We start from the raw sequence: 22675 nt of genomic DNA on the forward strand, positions 1-22675 counted from the left end.
CCTGTCTGAGTAGACAATACTGACATCGATGGACCAAGGGTCTGGTTCAGTATAAGGCAGCTTCATGTGTTCAAGAATTATTGAAATGTATAATTTCATAGATTTTAGCAGATGTTTTCAAAGTATTTTAGTAATTATAGCAGAATAGGCAATAATGTAGTAAGACTCATCAAATCTGAACTTGATATTTTCCAGATTAACAGGGGCACCCTACGAATACTTTCCTGGGAGTAACTTGCATCAAATACACTTGAATGGGGTTCTGAGTAGACCTGCTCTCCAAGTCTGCTACAGGACTTCCAGATGGTGAGGTGAGAGCTAGTGTGGAGTAGTGGTACTTTGCCAGTTGCTTTTGGCATAACCTACCCTCACAGCGTGGTTGTGAGGCTACAGTGGATAAGAGTATCATATACACTGTTCTGAGCTCCTTAGAAGAAGGGCAGGATGAAAATGTGCTGTATAGATACGTAAAGAAGCACAGCTGCTGTTCCCTTTCCTGTTTTTATTGGGGAACAAAGGCTGATATTTTCTATTATCTGAAACAAATGAGCAGCCTATTCCTGAAGGGGGGTTGAATCCGTGGCAGCAAGGAGCAGCAAAGCTGCACTGTCTCCTCAGAGGCTTCCCGGCCACCGCGGAGGAAAAAAACTATTTTAAATGTAAAAAAAGGGGGGGAAGGGGGGAAATGCCCCATAGGGCGCAGTGAGGCTGCTCCAGCAAAAAAGGTAGTGCAGTGCCGCCGCCGCTCAAGGGGGTGTTTCGGGGTGAATGGGGTTTGGAAGCTGCCCAAACGCTGCTACGCCCCTGGAAACACCCCCCACGTTGGTGCCAGTGTGGCTGCCGGTGTGGCTGCACTGGCAGTGGGGGCTGGGGGCTGCCAGACACCAGCATGTTTACCCCTGGGTTGGCGCAGATGCCACCTTATTCCATGATAAGTTGGCACCTACACTAGCGCAGGGTCACACTAGCTCCCAAGGATCTTCGCCCCCCCTTCAGGAATGGGCTATAAGTCTATATTTCATGATGTTAGCTATTATGTAAACCAAGCCACACCTCAGAGGCCGAATTCTTCAAATTGGGGTTTCCTATGAGTTATTGCTATGTGGCAAGGGTCAGCCTTGCACCATGAGTGATAAAGAAATAAGCACCTCTAGCCTACCAAGTTAACTACAAGTAGATTCTGCATATCTGGAATTAGGCCTCCTAGGGAGCAATCATGCTTTCCAGGGAGGTTTAAGTTTGAGCACTTCTCATTTTTAAACGTAGCTCCAGAAATAAGGTCCATGTTATATACATTCACTACAATAAGATGGTGGACTTGCAGGTGGCACATTGCATCTAGTAATTCTCCCCCATTAAAAAAAAATCAAACGGGATGTACATTAAAAAGAAAAAAAAAACCCTTCTGTTAGCATAGCAAGAAGTGTTCAGCTGGTAAATCCTGGCTCATGAAGGCTACTAATAATTGAAAACAGTCATTGAATATTTAGTTCGCTTAATATTTTCAGAGGGTAGCTGTGTTGGTCTGTAGTAGAAGAGCTAGATGGCCTTTCTTATGTTCTTAGATCTGAGTCCAGTAGCACCTTAGAGACCAATAAGATTTTCGGGTATATGCTTTTGAGAGTCAAAGGGAGCTTTGACTCTCGAAAGCTTATACCCTGAAAATTTTGTTGGTCTCTAATGTGCTACTGGACTCTGATCTAGCTGTGCTGAATACTACATATGTTTAGGGTTGCCAACCTCCAGGTGGGACCTGAAGATCTCCTGGAGAAGATGACTGCTTTGGACAGTGGGTTGGGTGGCATTATATCCTGCTGAGGTCTCCTCCCCCAATTCCAACCATAAGCATCCAGGAATTTTCCAACCCAGAATGCACTACCAGTGCATGTCACACTGCAAAGGAGTCAAGTGGCATTTTAAAGGCTACAATTCCTTTTAAATCATTCCAGCATAAACTTTCGGGGACTAGACTCATTTCAGTTGAAATTAAAAAAATGAAGAAATCCTAACCCTAGTGCGGGAGTTACAACCTAAAACGGGGAAAAGGGCACAAGTGGAAGTGGAGACCTGGATAGTCAAGAAGGGTCGCGTGCAACGTCAGTGCCTGTTAATTGCCAAATAAATGTAGATTAGCTCATTGGTTCTTGTAGGTTATCTGGGCTGTGTGACCGTGGTCTTGGTATTTTCTTTCCTGATGTTTTGCCAGCAGCTGTGGCAGGCATCTTCAGAGGGGTAACACTGAAGGACAGTGTCTCTCAGTGTCAAGTGTGTAGGAAGAGTAATATATAGTCAGAAAGGGGTTGGGTTTGAGCTGAATCATTGTCCTGCAAAAAGTATGAAAACCTCCAGACTAACAAAGAGTACAATCCACAATAGCCATGCGGATTAGCCTTGGATTTCACTCATTAACAGATCACTTCAGGATACAATGGTTCCATATTAACATATCACACCCTCATTAGCACATTATCTTGATACTTACAGGACAATGATTAGCACATTACCTTTGATACTTTTTGCAGGACAATGATTCAGCTCAAACCCAACCCCTTTCTGACTATATATTACTCTTCCTACACACTTGACACTGAGAGACACTGTCCTTCAGTGTTACCCCTCTGAAGATGCCTGCCACAGCTGCTGGCCAAACGTCAGGAAAGAAAATACCAAGACCACGGTCACACAGCCCGGATTACCTACAAGAACCAATGAACTCTGACCGTGAAAGCCTTCGACAGTAGATTAGCTCAGCCTGTGACAAGAGTCACTGGAAAAGACAGTCATGCTAGGAAAAGTGGAGGGCAGCAGGAAAAGAGGCAGACCCAACAAGAGATGGATTGACTCAATAAAGGAAGCCACAGCCCTCAATTTGCAAGATCTGAGCAAGGCTGTCAAAGATAGGACATTTTGGAGGACTTTCATTCATAGGGTCGCCGTGAGTCGGAAGCGACACACAGCTCAGCCTGTGAGTTAGAAGTATGCGTTTACAACGGTGTAGCAATGAGGCCACTACCCCACCCCGCCCCCTTAACTCGTGAACGAGGGCAGAGCGGTCTCGCGCGTCTCCTCTATCGACGCGATGGTTGGAGGAGCCGCTTGTGGGTCGAGCTGCGCATTCTCCAATCGGCTGTCCCCGTTTGGGGGCGGGACTCCCTCTTGCAGCCCCCCCCCCGGGCCCTGAGGGCTTGACGGCTTCCGCGCGCGATGTGGCTGCCGTTCGCTGCCTTCTCCCGCCGCGTCTTCCCGGGGAAGAGGGGCCTCCGTTGCTCCTGCAGAGCCGCCGCGCCCATGTCGACGCTGCTGGCCAGCCAGCCTCAGTACGCGTGGCTGAAAGAGCTGGGGCTGAAGGAAGAAAACGAGGGTGTTTTCAATGGCGCCTGGGGGGGGAGAGGAGAGGTAGGCTTGCCAGGGTCGGCCGGCCGGCCGGCCCCGCTGACTCACTAAAATTGAAGCCAGATCCTGAAGTCGCGTGGAGCCTTCCAGTCGGCGTCCCCAGCCACGTATGCAAGGGAGGTTTTGCCTTGGATTTGCCACTCTCTCTATTTATTTATTTTAAAGGTTAAATTTTTATCACAATAATTTGCATCATTCAATAATATTGTTATATGATATAAACATTTTTTCTAAACCAAATAACTAATTAATGCTAATTCACAGTGGGTAGCCGTGTTAGTCTGTTTGCAGTAGTCAAAAAGGGCCAGAGTCCAGTAGCACCTTAAAGACTAACAAGAATATTTTCTGGTAGGGTATGAGCTTTCGTGAGCCACAGCTCACTTCTTCAGAAAGCTCATACCCTACCAGAAAAATATTTTTGTTAGTCTTTAAGGTGCTACTGGACTCTTGCCCTTTTTGACTAATTAATGCTAGTATTTCATTAACTTCCCCTCTTCCCTCCTCTATCTGTTTGATAACTTAATTGTCCTTTGCATTTAAATTCTAATTCACTATAATATATTTCTTATATCAGTCTAATTACAATTCTTTTAATCTGAATCAATATCCTTAATAATATTTCTACTTCTCTCGTTTGCATTAGATCAAAGTATAACCTTTAAGCCTTCCCAGCTTTAATTCATTTTCACAATATATTGTCCATGCCTCCCACTCTCCCACAAATTCTGTGTTATCCTTTAGATTTACTAATGCTGTAAGTTTAGCCATTTCTGCTAGTTCCAGCATTTTGTTTCTCCAGTCCATCTGATTTGCCACTCTCTAGATGCACATTTTCCCCATCTGAATTCTCCAAACTGCAGGGGGGCTTTTTTTTAGTTTTGAGAATCAGATGGGGAAAATGTGCATCTAGAGAGTGGCAAATCCAAAGCAAAACCTCCCATGCATCAATGACCCTCGTCTTTGTTTCAGTTCTGCGGGTTTTGAAACACTGCCGATTTTTGTCTTCTAAGTACCAGTTGGCACAGTCTGTTGGTTGTGCAGGGCAGCATATTAGAAGCGGCAGGATGTTTAATTTTTTTTTAAAGTTTGTTTTGTGACTGTGATACTCTTTCAGAAAATTAATCTTGACTCTGTTAAGTCAAGAACCTAAAACCAATTTGTCGGTATCTGCAGCTTATAGTTAGAATGTATTGTTATAACATACCTAAAGTCTGTTGTGCACCAGAGTTTTGTCCCAAAGGCTGTTATGTGAACAGAACTGAGGCTGTTAGCGATTTGCTTGCCACTAGCTAGGGATGGCCCAGGCTAGCCTGATCTCATCAGATCTCAAAAGTTAAGCAGGGTTGGCCCTGGCTAGTACTTAGATAGGAGACCTCCAGGGAACAACACCAGGGTCGCTATACAGAAGAAGGCAATGGCAAACCACCACTGCTAGTCTTTTGCCTTGAAAATCCTACTGGGTTGCCGTAAGTCAGCTGTGACTTTATGGCACTTTCTGCACTCAGCAAGGGAATTAACAGGTGTGGATTTCTACATCTAAATTAGGTGTGATATTTCTTGGCTTTTGATTTAAATTTACACCTTCTGCTTGACTAAGTGGTACTCCTTCACTTTAATTTCTTGTGTATGTAAAAATACCAGAGCTTTACGTGAAATGTATTTCATTTTAAAATGTTGGGACCTAGTGTTCGTCTAGTGATTAATGTGACTTATACACTTGTGTTGGTTTGGCAAGCTTTCTTGGTTTCCCTTGGAGAGTGTTGGATGTTATTCTCCCCTGCCCCGAAGCAAAGAAGCTTTTGTAAACTGGAAGGCTATTGATCCTAGATTTGAGAGCATTGATATGCCACTGGACAGCCCCTCACTGGATGTGGAGTTTTCTCCACAGGGCGAAAATGCATGGTTTCTTTAGCCTCCTTTATTCCCTGTTTAAGCCAGGATTTAGCCAGGATCGAACGCACGTTCGGCAAAACGCATGCGTTTGATCCTGGCTGAATCCTGGCTGAAACAGGGAATAAAAGGCTAAAGTGACCATGCATTTTCGCCCATCGAGTTACTTCCCATTATGTACATACGATGTTCAGAATTTGTGCATGCAGACTGCTGAATTGAACTACAGGATGGGCTGAGCTTGACTAAATGTTTCTAATACCCTTTTCAATAGAGACTTTAAACTATGTTCCTGATCTGTCAGTCTAAGAGAAATGTCTCCTCTTTAGGTTGTGACAACATATTGCCCTGCTAACAATGAGCCAATAGCCAGAGTTCGTCAGGTAAGCTTTTCTTGTATCTTCAGTGCCATACTACAAAAATTATGTCCTTAAACTGTCACAGGTTAAGTTTGGAATATTAATGGGGCAATCCTAAGTAGAGTTACTCCAGTCTACGTCCATCAGAATCAATGGGTGTAGTCTGTTGGAATCCCCCATAGGATTGCATAGTAAAAAAAAAAAACTGGCTGGGTGATGCGGATGCTGGAAGTCCTACGGTCAGACTCACCTGTCTATTTTAGGCATGTTGAAATAGTGTTTTCTGGGGATACCTCTGTAGAAGCTGGGAAGAGATGTTAGCATGCACCTCTTTTTTGCTGTTTGACATAAGCTGCCTCAGAGTGTTCCTGTTAACACAGAGGAGATGTGCCATAGCATCAGAAATGAATTTGAGTTCTGTATCAGTCAACACAGCCCTTTGTTGTCACTTTGTGGTGACAGCGTGGTATAGTGGTTAAGAGCAGTGGACTCTGATCTGGAGAACCGGGTTTGATTCCCCACTCTTCCACATGAAGCCAGCTTGGTGACCTTGGGCTAGTCACAGCTCTTAGAGCTCAGGCAGGGTGTCTGTTGTGGGGAAGGCAAGGTGATTTGTAAGCCGGTTTGATTCTCCCTTAAGTGGTAGAGAAAGTTGACATATAAAAACCAACTCTTCTTCTTCTACTCTGGCAAAAGGGAAGGTTTGCGCTGCAATGGGTCCTGTCCTGGGTAACTGGGAGCTAATTCTGCTGGAACTTACTCTTGAAAACCCACAACTCTACATAGGATTTGGCTGCTAGTCTCTTACTACCAGATCTTGCCAGAGGAGGTTTCTTTCTGTCCTGAGAGGGTGCTCTAGGGGTCACTTTCGAAGATGATGAAGCCTCTTTCTCTCTGTACAACCCACCTTGAATAAGATCTTTTGTGTGTTGTAGCTGAACTGTGTGCCCTGATCTGGATGGCCCAGGCTAGCCTAATCTTGTCAGATCTCAGAAGCTAAGCAGGGTCAGCCCTGGTTAGTATTTGGATGGGAGACCACTAAGGAAGTCCAGGGTTGCTATACAGAGGAAGGCACTGGCAAACCACCTCTGTTAGTCTCTTGCCTTGAAAACCTCATAAGGGGTCGCCATAAATCGGCTGCGACTTGACAGCACTTTACACACACACACAGCTGAACTGTGTAGGGTTCAGTTGCTGCTAGGTCAACAGTGGCTGTAGCTATTTCTATAGTGGGATCAGGGACCTAGCTCAGGGCACAGATGAGGCCTTCCTAGTGTGGCGCCTTACATACCAGCGAAAACCAGCAATAGAATATAATATCAGCCAGTTTTCTAATGTCATGTGGAGTGCTGGTAAATTTTATGTTCTTGGAAATATTTTTCAACTTGATGGGATTTGGAATTGGTGGTTTATAAAACTATAAATTCAGTTTCTTCTGACTTCCTTTAGTTTTAAACTTTAAAATTTTGGCTAGGCTGATGCATATTGTTTAAATAACCTTGTTGCTTTTTCATTTCTGGAAAACCTCCCATCTGCAGATCTGAACAAGAATATACTGTGTGTTCCATGATCTCCAAGATCTGTTAGAACTTGTTAATGCAGCATTCCTTTACTTTGCTGTTTTCTATACATTCTTGAGTCAATCATAAGCAAAGTGGATGCTTTAAAAGAGACTGTGTACCTTTTAGGCCAGCTTGGAAGACTATGAAGAAACAGTAAATAAAGCTAAAGAGGCTTGGAAAGTATGGGCAGAGGTCAGTGAAATCATATTTTTCTGAAATCTTTCTTTTCTAGGGTAGACACACACTTGAACGAGCCATGGAATAGCCTTTTTCCCCCCCTTAAAGGACCGCATGCATTTCTGATCTCTTTTTTTTGGCACATGCCCTCCTTTGATGGGTTTACATGTGGTGCTGCCACTTGAAGTGTCCCAGTTGCTATATGAATGAATGAATGAATAAGTTTATTTGTATTTCACCTGTTGCAGTTCAGCCTGTTAAACATCTAAGATAAAGACCATCGCCTGCAACTACAGCGAACTTGTTTCTGTGATATAATTTGTTTGCTCCCGTTAACGGACTGATAATCTCAATCACTGAGCATGTTGAGATATCTACACCCTTATGTCTATTCTGTTGTTCTTAATTAGTATTATTAGCTGTAGATTGAGATATAACAGTACTATTTGGGCATATGGGAATAATTGCAATGACGTGGTGTTGGTAGTCTCTTATCTGGTTAAAATGGTTATAATTATTTACGGTGGGTACATGCTTTAGCAATAGTAGCCTTGTTCGGGTCTGTTAATTTTTGAAGTTACTTGGGGCCATTTATGCTGTTGTTTTGTTGCTAGTCATTAATGTTTCAGCGTGTTGTTTTTTCTTTTTCTTTTTAGTACAATTGTTTCAGATTTTTGCAGTCCCTTTATGCTGTTTATTAGATCTCCTCATCCTATTGATTGTGTTGACCTACGCTATGTAATCTGCCTTAAATCTCAGCGAGAAAGGTGGACTGTAAATAACATAAATAAATGAGTGTACCCTGTACACAGATTGCACTTGTGTTCACTGCAACTTGGAACAGGGCTTCAGTCTTTCCACCACAATGTCCTTTGACAGCTGAGCATTCATGTGCTAAGTACCCTCTCCATATCTCTGCTGAATTATATGAGAATGGGAAAATGTTAAAAGTATACAAAGGATTTCCAAAAACTAAATAGAAGATGCAACTCTGTAATATACTTATTTTTTTGAAAATATCTATAGTTCCAGACAGTTAAGTTTGAATTACATTTTCCGATTCTCTCCTCCCCTTTTTAAGTGGGAAGCACCAAATTTTTGATCTTCTATAACTTGGCCATTTTCCCTGTAATTTTCTGAAATTTGGATATCTTATACCCTCACCTAAATGCTCTTCTGTATCAAATGTAATACTGATAGGACTAGTATAGAAGAGTTTTTTTTGTGGTTTTACCAGACAATGTCTCATACGGCTGCAGTCTTAACAACACTTCCCTGGAGTAAGCCCTGTTAACTATAGTGGAACTTAATTCTGAATAGACCGACTTAGGGTTGCTGTCATAATTTACAAATTCTGTTTCTGATGTTCAGGTAACCATAACTTTAGCACTGTCATCATACACTTGCTGTGTGTTGTTGGATTAGCATTCAGATGCAAGTCTTTATTCTATACAGAGTGTTCAAATCGATAAAAATATCAAGTAGCTTTTCCTTGTTCTTGAGCAAAGTGTTCTGAGATTCATAAAGTTGGGTTTAAAGAAGCTTTACTTGTTTTTTGTATAGGTTCCTGCACCTAAACGAGGAGAAGTTGTGAGACAGGTTGGTGATGCGTTACGGCAGAAAATCAAAGTCCTGGGAAACTTGGTATGTTTTGCTGCAGAAACCATGGTTTGTTCACCACATTTAATTAGATTTAATGTTGAAGACTTACACCTAAATATTTGTTAATGCTTTGTTGGTTTAAAGATTAGTATATAGGTTTATTCTGAATGTGGCCATCCTTAAATCTCCACATCCCTTTAACTCAGAGATGCATGTGTATATATGTCTGCATGCTGAGATGATGGTCCAAATGAAAGTTTCTCTTACTGATTAAGGATGTAAATGTATCCGTCGGAGCACAGGTCATGTGTGAAATTTAAATTTTCTGTGGGCTTGTGTGCAGTCAAAGCAGATCAGCCGGTGGCTTGTGTGATCTGGCAGTGACAGATAATAGTCCTCTTGTGGTTACTTCTGAAACCCAGTGGAATATACCATTAGGGAAACAAGCACAAATTATTTGTATCTATAAATCTGATTAAAGGAGCTGTATACTAGAACTTTGAAGCTGTACATTGGTGACAGAGGGGGAACATGTTGCTGCCCAAAATGATCTTACCTCATATTAAAGAACAGTCACTTTCCCCTCCTCACCATTCTTTCTTTGGTTACACTCTTAGATCCTAATTTTTGTGTGGCTTCAGTAGCTGGATTAGGCTGCCTTAACTGTGGGAAGTAGTTCTGGCTCCAGTGTTGTTTTTCTGAAAGCCTGAAACTGTGTTTTCAAAGAACTTGGGACTCAGATGTTGGACTTGATGTACCTCGGAAATGGGGTGTAGAATGGCTGTTGAGATATATGAAAATGGCATAGAACGTGTGCCAATGTTGCTCCTTGGCAATAAAGTCATTTGTGAAGTAACATTTCTGTTTCTGCACCAAGTTATTTAATGCATTCCTGTTCTCCCGATCTCCCTTGTGCCTTTGTGAATGACCATAGAGGTTGAAGTACAGGCAGTGTGAGGGGACAAAGTAGGGAGGGCATTCCCATATTCCCGGCTGGCATGTATTGCGTGATCCATGCAAGTTATTTGCGCTCAAAGCATACTTCACTTGTGTGGTTCCCAGAGGCAGACAAATGTAGAGATGGAAATATGAGAGGACCACTCATCCTCAATGTCCTCTGCATTACATATGTGCATGTACCTGTGCACTAGTGAGTGATAGCACAGAGGTGCTTTATTGTGGCCAGTATATCCTGTGTATAAACTTGTCCTGGGACTGATTGGTCCTGCCCTGCAGGGTATGTCTTTTTCGCATGGCTGCTGCCCTCATAGCAGAGACTTGCTTATCAGTGAGTCACAGAAGCGGGCCCTGCAGAAAGGGCATTGAGCATAGTGGAGGTTCTCCACCATTCTAACCTGATATCCCCATATGAAGTTCTGTTTTCCATCCTAACTCTTCTAGAGGTTCATTGTTGTTGTCTGTTGATATCTGCTTCATTTACATGTAGTATACGTATCCTGTGGGCTGGGAAGGTGGCATTCAACTTATTTACTGTATAGTATTCTACTTTCTTAATGCAAAAAGAATTATTGTGCCCTTCTCTCTTTCCTCTTGTGTGCATTCTTTTGGATTCTAAGGCATTCTGGCAAGGACATTTTCTTTACACAGTGCTTAGTGCAATTCTAAGTAATAAAGAAACAGTATTCTGATCCACTACCAATACCTGTGTTGAATATCTTCAGGTTTCTTTAGAGATGGGGAAAATCCTTGTTGAAGGTGTTGGTGAAGTCCAGGAGTATGTGGATGTCTGTGATTACGCTGTTGGTTTATCCCGAATGATTGGAGGACCAGTCTTGCCTTCAGAAAGTAAGCTTTCAGTTAGCGTTCCTATAAGGATGTACTGATTACTATTAAAAAAATACGCTGTAGAGAATGTCAGCAGTGTGGGCTCTACATTTATAGGCATTGTCTATTATTTGAGGTATGCAATAGAGATCAGGCAAGTTTTCAGGAGCTCCTGCTTTCCGGAGGAGATTGAGACATACGGTCAGTAGCTGGAGCAGGAAATGGCTCGTCTGCTACCTTGTATAACCTTGAACCCTCAAAGTTACTACAATGACTGATATACAGCTAGGTATTGCCTGCTTACCTGGCAATAAGGCTCACCCTGTTCAAGTCCACATGGGATTGTACCCTGGGAAATGTTAAAACCTCATTTTAGGTTCCACAATGTCTCCTGCAGTAGTTTTCCCCTTCAGAAACAAGAATAAGCATTGGAACACTTGTGATCTTTAACCAAAATTGACTGGAGACTGGCCATTGAATTAAGCTCTTGTTCTGTGTATGATACTGGGGTCTGTGCCCTTTTCGCTATTGACAAAATTAAGCTGACCAGACTAGCCTAGCCTAACCTACCACACAAAGGAAGCTGTGAGAATAAAATGGGATATGTTGCCTTAGCTCCTTGGAGAATGGGATAGCTAAATAAAAGAAATGAAATTCTGTGCTTGGTAAACAAAAACAGTCTTCTTCTTGACCTTTGGTTTTCAGGACCCGGGCATGCCTTAATAGAGCAATGGAATCCTGTGGGATTGGTAGGAATCATCACTGCCTTTAACTTTCCCGTAGCAGTTTATGGCTGGAACAATGCAATTGCAATGGTCTGTGGCAATGTCTGTCTCTGGTAAGGTGACCAGGTTTACTTGGTGAATATTATTTTAAATGGTGACTTTTCTAACTTAATTTGCAAGGTAACCCTGTATTCAGAAGGTCTACAAAAAGAACAATTGTTTAAATGTTCTTGAATTGTCAGCGAAGTGTTACAAATGGGAGCCTCATAGAAGGAGGGAAAAGCTCACCACCACTGGTCACTTTCCCCATCCTGTTGCCATTTGTTCTTGCTGATTTGATCCAGCCTCTATTTCTGTGCTTCCTTTCCTCCCTTCTATCCTTCTCTGTTTCTTTCCCACTCTCTTTGGTTACCATGTTCCCTCTCAGTTTGTCCTTTCACTTTCTGGCGGGGGGCATTCAGCGTTGCGTGCCATTCTAGGTTGCTACAGCAATCTAAACTTCCACCTAAGCATCCCCCCTCCCCTTGGGCAGGTGTTGCTTTTTTACTTTAGTTTTTTTGTTTCCATATTTTTTCTGCTGCCCTGGTCTGGATGGCCCAGGCTAGTCTGATCTTGTCAGATCTCAGAAGTTAAGCAGGGTTGGTCCTGGCTAGTACTTGGATGGGAGACCACCAAGGAATACTAGAGTCGCTAGGTAGAGGAAGGCAATGGCAAACCACCTCTGTTAGTCTTTTGTCTACTGTGTTGCTATAAATCAGCTGTGACTTGATGGCACTTTACACACACAGATTTTTCTGCAATTCTGGGGGTTCCCTTGGATTTGTAAAAATATCTGTGCTGTCTCTGGGTGGCCCCCTTGTTCAACTTTTCAAATTTGCATGGTGGGCCTTAGTTGGGAATTAAATCTACGTTGCCATAGTAATTCCTGATGCCTCAAGTTTAAGTTCAGATCCCATCGAGAGCAGTGTTGCCTTTCTTAATGGTAACTTTTCAAGCTTGTTTTAAAAAATAGTTGTGGTTATTACTACTTTCTTTTCTCTTAACTGCCTCCAATGCTGCATGAACCATAAGGTAAAGGTCCCCTGTGCAAGCACCGGGTCATTCCTGACCCATGGGATGACGTCACATCCCTATGTTTACTATGCAGACTTTGTTTATGGGGTGGTTTGCCAGTACCTTCCCCAGCATGAACCATAGCAGTACATATGTTGGTTGATCAGTGTCATTGGTAATGGTACTTATACCCTGGTGTCATTTAGTATTGATCCTGAGTTGAATATCAGGTGTACAAATGATATGTGTTGATAAGTCTCCATTATGAGCATGCCATGAGCTGGTCAAATGCATTGCCAGTGACAAATCTTCACAGATGCATGGACAGGGCAGTTTAGGAGGATTTTGCTTTTACTCAGGCAGGTATTCAAATAACCAGCCCTCACATTTATAGGAATGGGTTTATTTATTTATTATATTTTAATCCTGCCCTTCCCGACTAAAGCCAGGCTCAGGGCAGCTGACAACATAGAATTACAATTAAAATCACAAATATAATATAAATAATTAAAACATTAGATTACCGATAAACATAATGTCCCCCTGATCATGGCTCTCAAATGATGGTGTAATTTCCAGGTTTGGAGAACCATGCAATCCCAGCATGGAGAGCCACAAGGTGTTAAAGAATGGGCATAAGATAGTTTTATAGAAAAACAAATAAAGAAAATGGAAAAGAGGGAAGGGAATGGGGGAGAGAAGGGGAAAGGGAAAAGAAGAAAGGGAGGCCAGCTAAGAGAACCGTTGCTGTCCTCAACCACAAGCCTGGCAGAATATCTTCATCTTGCAGGCCCCGCAGAATTGTGCTAGCTCCCGCAGGGCCCTGGTCTCATTTGACACAGAGTTCTACCAGGCTCGGCCCAAAGCTGAAAAAACCCTGGATCTGGTTGAGGTCAGCCAGATAGGGGTTGGTCCAAGTTGCAACAACCTAGAAATGGCAGACATAGGGAAAAATTTAACTGATCAGTAGATAATTTGGGAAACTGCCCAGTAGTGGCTGTTGGGTATAGAGGAACAAAATAACAAGGGGATTTATTTACTCGAAGCACTCACTTTGTTGTTGAATTAGTTTACGCATTGTTCCGTTAGGCCAGTGTTGTTTACTGTATCAACCAGGCATGCTTTAGAAACTTGCCACTGGGGAGACTGAAAGTGCCACCTACATGCTTCTTGAGGAGCGAGATGCAGCTGCTTCTGCATGACTGTGGGCTATATCAATCTGATCCTGAAGATTTGTACCATTTGTGAATATATTGAGGTGGATATCAGCATGCCATACCCTTAGCATTTATCAGCAGATCTTTGGATTTTGCCACCAAGCAGTGACGGTGTCCTTTTTCTTAAACCAAATCTCTTCAGCACCAATGATGGCTAAATATAACTAAGCAGTTTTGATATTACAGTAGGAATAGTTTGCCATCATCTTTTGTCTGCTGAAAGCTGGGGTAGGTAGATGGTAATTGACTAGTATGTCAGAGCTCTCCATATTGGGTTTGTGTTTAGAATTACTCTCTCTGTGGAAACTTAACACTTAAGCTGTTTAAGTCCTAAGAATGCTTTCTTTGGAGTAAACTCCACTGAAGGAATCTTACTTCTGAGTAGGCCTGCTTATGATTGCTCCCTTAATATACTATGCAATGTATGTTTAAAGCAGGGATACTGATAACCTTTCCTACTTTGCAGGAAAGGTGCTCCTACAACATCCCTTGTGAGTGTAGCTGTTACAAAGTGAGTTCACCTATCTTCTCCTGTTTGTTCTTCCACATTATTTTTAAGAAAACAAGGTTGTGGGTATAACCGTTTTCCTCCTTACGTTGCTTCCAGCGGGTTGATATCATGTTATCCAAATGGTGCAAGAATTGCTTCCCTATGACTGCATTCTAAGTGGCTCTGGCAATGTGCAGAATAAGGAAAATGTACAAAAGAGGTGGATCACGTAGGCAGTGCCCACATTTATGCCCCTACCACATTTGGAGCCGGGCATGGAACACTTACAAGGTCATATGATCCCCTTCAGTTTATTTCCTTATTTCACATGTTTTTGAAGTAGAAGTGCATACAGTCATAGGAAGATGGCATTTCTTTTGCTTGAGTGACATGTGAATTGTACTTTGATAATACTTGCAATGTGTAACTATTCATCTTCTTGCACACCAAAAATTAACATGTTCATTAGGTGCAACTTCTACATGTAGTGTGCTGTATATATGTTGCTTTCTCTCTTGGGACCTGGCAATGTGTTGTACAAGGAGGTATTATCAAATCACTTTTGAAAGGAACTGTATATTTATTTAAAACATTTCAATGCTACTGTTGCGGAAAAATGGAGGTTCGTGGAGGAGAGAGACCTGAGACCGTTAGTCAAGAAAACAGTTTTATTACAGCTGTGGCCCAGCCGCCTTAACAAGCATAAAAGACTGAGCCCCGATTGTACTGGGGAATGAACTTTTATCCCAATTCCAGGCTAAGACATAACACGTCACCATTTGGTGCTTATCGGATAATTTCACAGTCAGGAGCACAGATGCACAGCGGTTCTATCCAGTCCCCGTTATCATTTACCATGACTTTTCCCCCACTGACTCAACACACAGAGTTGTCTTGTACTGCAGCAGACTTCTTCCCTTGCTGTCTCAATGCATTCACAGAGAAGGAGAAAAGGTTATCAAGAACTATTAAATCAAAACACTTAAGTGGATCCTCCACATTCAGAGGAAGTCTACCTTGCTGTCTCACTACCTTTCTACCCAATCAGGGTCCACAAGATGGTGAACATAAAAACATTTCAACAATTAAAAATTGCAGTTAAAATTATAAGATTAAACACATAAACAGACAGCACTAGAAAGAGGGCCAATACCATTATTGAGAGTATGCCTAGGGTTGCCAGGTCTCTCTTCTCAACCGGTGGGAGATTTTGGGGCGGAGCCTGAGGAGGGCGGGGTTTGGGGAGGGGAAGGACTTCAATGCCATAGAGTTCAATTGCCAAAGCGGCCATTTTTCTCCAGGTGATCTGATCTCTATCGGCTGGAGATCAGTTGAATTAGCAGGAGAACTCCTACTACTACCTGGCAGTTGGCAACCCTAGGTATGCCAGATGGAAAAAATGGTCTTCACCTGCTGGCAAAAGACCCTGATAGAGGGAGACAGACGCATCTCCCTGGGAAAGGAGTTCCAAAGTTTTGGTGCCATGATGAAGACCTTTTCTCGGGTTGCCTCCTGTCTACCCTCAGATGGCAGGAGCATCCGAAGCAGGGCCTCTGAGGGTGACCAGAGTATTGACAGAGAATTGACATTACCCTGTTTGAGAGGAAATTAAACAACAATGTACATCTTGCCTTGATGAAAAAAACAACCACACAAGGATATCATATGCCATTCTTTGCCTAAAAGTGGGGAGAGAAGATCGGTGGTTCTAACTAATTCTTTTTTGTTCTAGAATAATTGCCCAGGTTTTGGAGGCTAACAAATTGCCTGGTGCGATCTGTTCTCTTACATGTGGTGGAGCTGATATTGGGTAGGCACAGCCTCTTTATGTAGAATTTTGTGTTGTGAGTCCAGTGGCACTCAAATCCTTAAAGGATTATCCATTTCTCAGTGGACATATAGATAGTCAATTGCCACACATAAGACAACAATTAGAAAACTGTCTATGCAGTTCAGCCTTGAATTTTGTAGAGCAAGGCACTGAACTTAATGGTTGGTTGATACTGTTGAAATAGATACTCTTTAAAATATCCTCTAATTTGGACACACAAATAGTTAACTGATATAGGAAGAACATAGCATGAATTATATAGTGTATGCTTCATTGTTGTAAGCATGCCAGATATTTTAAAATAGAAGAACTAGTCCCTGCTGTTCTGTTCCATCTGTATGTTTAGTCATTTAATAAGAACATTCTTGTATTGTCTTGTGTAGCAAAGCAATGGCGAGAGATGTAAGAGTTGATCTGCTCTCCTTCACTGGTAGCACGAATGTGGGCAAGCAGGTAGCAATGATGGTACAGGAGAGATTTGGTGAGTATGGCTCACGTCCACTCCCTTTAAAAACAGTCGAGAGAAGTTCATGTGTGAAACTTAGTTTGCACCAATATCTGTCTGTACACTATCTTGTGTAACATGTTCTACACTGAGCCTCATTAAAAATATAATAGGAAATATTTATTGACTTTATTACCCCAGAATGGACCCACGTTATTCTCTTCTTCTACTTGTTAGCCTTCAGCAGCCCTGTGAGGCAGGTTAGGTTGAATGTGTGCGACTGGCCCAAGGTCAATCAGCAAGCTTCCATGGCAGAGTGGGGATTTGAACCTGGGTCTTCCAGATCCCAGTCCAACCCTCTGACCCCTACACTACACAAATCTTGTAGATATCTATAACTAAGAGAGCTAAAGTCTCCTTCCCTCCCGGCCTGGATAACACAAGATTGGATTGAGTGAGAGGAGCCAAGCCTGCATCTGTCAACTAGGCTGTTGTTAACCCTCAAAATCTGGGTTAATGCTGAAGGGGAAGGAGCTGCAGAATGGGCTCCTCCCAAGTAGTCCTGGGCTTCTTCTGTCACCCTGCACTGTGAGATGGAATGGTTTTACTGGAGCTCCCATGTTGCTGAATCCAGCCTTTGTAGCAGTTGTAAGATGCTCACATGCAGAGAGGTGCATGTGGAGAGGGATTTCCCTCCCATATCACCCACTGTCACAAAGTTAGCTTGCAGTTCAAATGTATTTTTAAAGCTGTAATTGTAAGGCACTATTAATCTTTGAATTCTTTTGAAGGTGCTGCTTCTGGCTCTACATTTTTATTCACTTCTGGGAGGGAACATTAAGGAATGGCAGCTTAGGGCAAAAGTAGCGACGGTTCAGCAAAGTAGGGACATTTGAATCTCAGGGGGAAGATAGATATTACCCCTGCCAATGATGTTGTAAGCAGCCCCTTGACTCAGTAAAAGGGAAAGGCTACCACTGACTTCTGTGGCAGAAAGTAAATATGCCCCATCATAGTAACATATCAAATCAAATTTATTTACTACAGTCCAAGACCAATAAAAATAGAATCAATACAATAATTCAGACTTCCAGAATATAAATTAACTCATGGGGAAAAAACATTTAAAATTGTAGAATCACAGAATTATACAATATCTTATAAAACGTATAGCTAAAAAGCCTGTATATGGCTTATCCACGTTTCCTAATCTTGTAGGCTAAAAATTATTGCTAAAAGCCTATATATGGCTTACCCAAGTTTTCCTAATCTTATAGGCTATCCATCCAAATTTGGCGACCTTAAAAGTGATCTCTTGATTCTTATCCGCTAGCATTACTGAGAGGAGAGTCCTTCTATTTTTACCGAGATGGCGGAAATTATGGGGGTAACCAGAGTTTCCCTAATATGACTATAGATCTTACAATCAAAAAAGATACGCACAGTAACATACTTTCTTCTAGTAGGATGCTGGCGTTGTAAAGCTGCATCTGCTTTGCAAGGAAGATACTAGGTTCTTAGTTTCAGTGAATGGCCAATCCTTGACTTTGCCGTCTCAAATATCCTCCATGTCTTTTCAAGCAGATCAATACGAAATCTCTTATATGCATATGGGTACAGATACATAATTCTGGATCTGTTGCTTGACCCAGCATGGTGAAGAGTTCCTTTCATTTTGGAATGTGTGAGGACTTTCTATGCTGATCAGCAGCTTCCCTTGTTGGATAGTAATCTGAAGCATAATTTAGCATTTTTGTAATTATTTTAACTTATGTTGTAATTATATTGTATTATATATACTAACTGTTGGAATCTGCCCTGAGCCTGACTTGGTTGGGAAAGGGCAGGGTATAAATTGAATAAAATAAAATAAATAAAATATGTGACTTCTGTAGGGAGATAAAGGGCATAACATTAATGTGAACAGGCAGATGTATACATATGACTTACTGTTGGTTTGTGTTAATAGGACGGAGTTTGTTGGAGCTCGGTGGAAACAATGCTATTATTGGTAATTAATACTTCTGTCTTCTAAGTTCGGCTTCATGTTGATATTCTGATATTTTTCACCTTGTGTGTGAAGGCAATGCAAGGTCTTGCTTGCTATGTACACAGACTTTTGTCTAGAATAGGAAAGATTGTGAATTGTTTCTATTTTGGTTACTAACACCTGTGTTAGTTGTTTAAATTCCTTTTTGAGCCAAATATTAAATATCCTTGTTTCACATATTCTTCTTTGCATAATGTGACTTTTCATTTGCCTGCTTAATTTTTAAAAATCCGCTTAATCCCTCATCTGTTATTATACCTGAGAAATATGGCTGGAAATTATCCTCCTTCTTTCCCGGTCTTCAGAAAGCCCACCAGCTGCCTTCTTTTTGCTATATGTTGTCATCCTTACACTTGTTTTGAAAAAACAGAAGCCAAAATCTGCCTCAGCTGCTCAGTAGGATGTATTACTCTTCCCAATAAATGATGGGCAGGTGTTGGCTTCATAGCATGTGGTGGGAATACACGCCACCGTGAACAGCTTAATTTCTGCTGGTTTTTCCCGTAATATTCCAGTACACCAGTAGTCTACCTTGTAACTAAAAATTGTAGGTGCTCTTTCTGCATTATAAACCTCTGCAGGCTTTCTTTCTGTGTATGGCTGCACTGAGCAGGAAGCTTTTCCTTGATTGACAGTTGTGTTGCTTGGCAAGCTCTGTGTCCCCTGGCCTTGGCTGATATCGAGCTCTTGGCTCCAAATGCCGTTGGATGTATTTAGACTCAGAATTGCTGTGGCTTCCTCTCTTCCCTAATGCTTTGTGATGGATTTTCGAACCACCAGTTAATGTTTGGTTTTTCCTTTCCAATTGCGCCTGATCAGTTACCTGTCTACTTTTGCTCAATACCTTGCAGCATTTGAAGACGCAGACCTTAACCTGGTCATTCCGTCAGCTCTCTTTGCGGCTGTGGGGACAGCAGGCCAGAGGTGCACAACAGCCAGGAGGTTGGTAAGTAAATGTGTTATTATGTATCCTAATGCCTGTTCTGATGAATATTTCTGAAAAATCCAAATCCTTTTAACATTGTTGAAAGGATGTTTTAGATCTTATCACACTTTGATTTTTCAGTTTGCCCTTGCTGTTAAAGAAATGGCCATTTAAAATACAGTATACTATGCATCAATAATGCTAAACTCATGAAAACTGTTAGCTTGTAAAATCAAGTTATTTTCAGATCTATGTAACGTTGCAGGGGTGGTGGACCAATTTGGATGGGCTGCCCTCATACATAATGGATCCTGCTGTTTTACAGGCAGCTCTGGGTGATTTTGAGAGCCACCCTGTTGACTCTGTGGAGGCCCTTGTAGTTTCATGGAGTGGTGGGCTGACTGGGGCCACAAATAGAGTTGCTCCTTGGTGTCCTCTTCTGCACTCTCTGAGGCCCCCAGCTCCTTGCTGGGTGACATGAAGTGGACTGGAAGATGACTAGAGCGATGCTGGCCGAAAACTTGGGATGAATCTGGCAGAACACGTCATAGAGCCCATTTGCAGGCCAACAAGGTGGTGGTGATAGCAGTGAATAAGACTTCCTTCTCCGCCATCATTGCGTCAGCAGAATCTTGTCCAGCTCAATTGTTCAAAGCGGTTCGTGACTTGATAACACCCAGGTCCGACCCTGCAGGTGATGAAAATTTGGTTGGGAATAAATATGTGATTTCAGTAGGCGCATCCGGAAAAAGCCAACACATCATAACTGTCATTTCAGCTTAAAGATCCAAAGGGGACGAGAAGAGGTGGGGGTACCCTTCCTCTAAATCCGTATGATTAGTTGGAACTTCAGAAGATGCCAGTGTTTGTGAGAGTCTGATGTCCATTAATAGAAACTGTCTTATGCTCCTGACTTTTCTCCTAGCTTTTACATGAAAGCATCCATGATGAAGTAGTGGAAAAACTCACCAAGGCATACGCACAAGTCCGCATTGGAGATCCTTGGGATGGTAAGAGCTCATCTCTTGTTTGTGAAAGGATAGCATCATGGTCTTTGAACAGTCAAGAAAAGCTGCTGGGCGTGTGGCAGAATCGAAGAGCCTAGGGCTCAGCCTCTTTCAAGTGATTGGTTGGGGGAGCACCTCCTCTTCCTGGGTTGGATCTCACCGAAAAGATCTCTCGGGGGCAGTTACCCCCTCTGGCTGTTTTTGAGGATTCCAGTTCCTCCAGAACCAGCATTTCAGAGGGCATTTTGGCCTGTTTCAGAAGGGCAGAGGGGGCAACGTCACACTTTGTGCATGGAATTTAGACAAGATCCAACCCCCTAATTCTCATCCTCCCTAATTATGGGAATAGCAGCGATGCCTGAAAAGGAGTTTTGTGAATTTATGCCGCACAAAGGGAATAAATATGTACTTGGATCTGAAGCCTTGCTGCCGTTTGCACTGCACTTTTTTTCCACTGCAGAGGGGGCTCTCAACTGCACAGCATGTCCCCCGAGCACTAGGAGTTTTTGTTCGTGCAATTTCAGCAGTTTTCAGTATGCTGAAAAACACTGCACAGCAAAGGACCGCTTAAGCAACGGACAGAAAGGGGAGCAAACAAAAGGGGGGCTTACAGTGCAATCCTGAAACAAATGGGCTTAGATGGGAGTAACTCTCTTTAGGATTGCACTGGTTGTTAATCTGCCAACGAGAGAAGGTAGTTCTTAACAAAGATGTCTAACTGTATGTTGATCCCAGTAGATCAGTAGATTGTCGAGGGGGGACATTGCTCAGTGATGGCGTGTGCCTTCAGAGGCCTGGGACTAATTCCTGGCCTCTTCAGTTACATTGCAGGGCTGTGAAAGACATTCATCTGCGAGCTTAGAGCATTGCTTTTAGTTGAAGCGGATAGTACAGTGCTAGGTCATACATTGACTTGACTTGGAATAAAGCACCCCCCCTTTTTCCTTTCATTCTGAAGTGGTGAAAGGATAGGATTATTTCTCTTTCTCCTGCTCAACTTGAAGTCTGCTTCGCATGAACTGACAGTGGACAAGGCTTCCTGATGTCTGAAAGTTAATTGAAAAGCAGTTATTGATGCCTCATTTCACGTTGAAGGAGTTGCCACATTTAGTTACGAGAAAACTGGTTCAAGCAGCTCCAAATGGCAAAGGTATCAAACGAGAGCTGATTTTTCTAAAACATTGAGATGGTTGGTTCTTGTAGGTTATCCGGGCTGTGTAACCGTGGTCTTGGTATTTTCTTTCCTGACGTTTCGCCAGCAGCTGTGTCAGGCATCTTCAGAGGAGTAACACTGAAGGACACTGTCCTTCAGTGTTACTCCTCTGAAGATGCCTGCCACAGCTGCTGGCGAAACGTTAGGAAAGAAAATACCAAGACCATGGTTACACAGCCCGGATAACCAAAAGAACCAATGAACTCTGACTGTGAAAGCCTTCGACAATACATTGAGATGGTAATCAAAAATAGTGTTCTGCAGTCAAGATGGAGATAGGCATGGCACTCGTATAAGTATTTGTGGGTCCTGCTCAAGTATTTAGTGTTTCTTTGCAGCTAACACCCTGTACGGTCCCCTCCATACAAAGCAAGCGGTGAAGATGTTCCTGGATGCAGTGGAGCTGGCCAAGCAGCAAGGAGGCTCTGTGGCCTGTGGTGGAAAGGTGATTATATTCTCTCTCTGATTTCAGAGTTCATTTTACTGGGGCACAGGGTCACGGTTGCGCATGTGCTCCACGGTCAGTTCACCACACAACCATGCAAACCTCTCTTGCGCAACCCAGATAGACAGAGACCTTTTGTTTTAGGTATAGGTTGCATTGAATCCCCAGAGCTAAGCTGAGCCAACCCAGTTTTTATAAAAGCAGATAGTTCACGACTGGCTTATCTTCCGGTTTGGTAATTAAAACTCCTTACATTCATTAAAAGTTTGGGCAAATATGAAGCCTACATTTGTGTTTGAACGGGCTGTTCTATAAGCAGTTGATGGGTTTGCCAGGATTATGTTTGTTAGCCTGAGCGATAGGTGGTGACTCTCTGGAGACTTGGAGCGGTAGACAGTACAAGGATTAAATTGTAAACCTTCCTGTGCCTCTTGGGTAGGCACTTCTACTAATAAGCCATGCAAATCTTTAATTCATTGTACCTAGCCTGCAGAGGGAACAAAGAA

General features: G+C 42.6%; 1 protein-coding gene across 1 annotated transcript in view; it reads left to right on the top strand.

The window, feature by feature from the left end:
- Positions 1-3273: 3273 nt before the first annotated feature.
- ALDH7A1 (aldehyde dehydrogenase 7 family member A1) overlaps positions 3274-22675 on the top strand; it is a 28295-nt gene continuing 8893 nt past the window's right edge. The window contains exons 1-13 of the mRNA XM_056848034.1: positions 3274-3396; positions 5613-5666; positions 7331-7396; positions 8945-9025; positions 10666-10789; positions 11474-11606; positions 14230-14274; positions 15986-16063; positions 16468-16565; positions 18499-18540; positions 19431-19525; positions 20430-20514; positions 22063-22169. Of these exons, the coding sequence (XP_056704012.1) occupies positions 3289-3396; positions 5613-5666; positions 7331-7396; positions 8945-9025; positions 10666-10789; positions 11474-11606; positions 14230-14274; positions 15986-16063; positions 16468-16565; positions 18499-18540; positions 19431-19525; positions 20430-20514; positions 22063-22169 (1116 nt within the window). The 5' untranslated portion in view covers positions 3274-3288. The remainder of the gene's footprint in view (positions 3397-5612; positions 5667-7330; positions 7397-8944; positions 9026-10665; positions 10790-11473; positions 11607-14229; positions 14275-15985; positions 16064-16467; positions 16566-18498; positions 18541-19430; positions 19526-20429; positions 20515-22062; positions 22170-22675) is intronic.

This window comes from Euleptes europaea, chromosome 4 (assembly GCF_029931775.1).
Source record: "Euleptes europaea isolate rEulEur1 chromosome 4, rEulEur1.hap1, whole genome shotgun sequence".
Taxonomy (NCBI): domain Eukaryota; kingdom Metazoa; phylum Chordata; class Lepidosauria; order Squamata; family Sphaerodactylidae; genus Euleptes; species Euleptes europaea.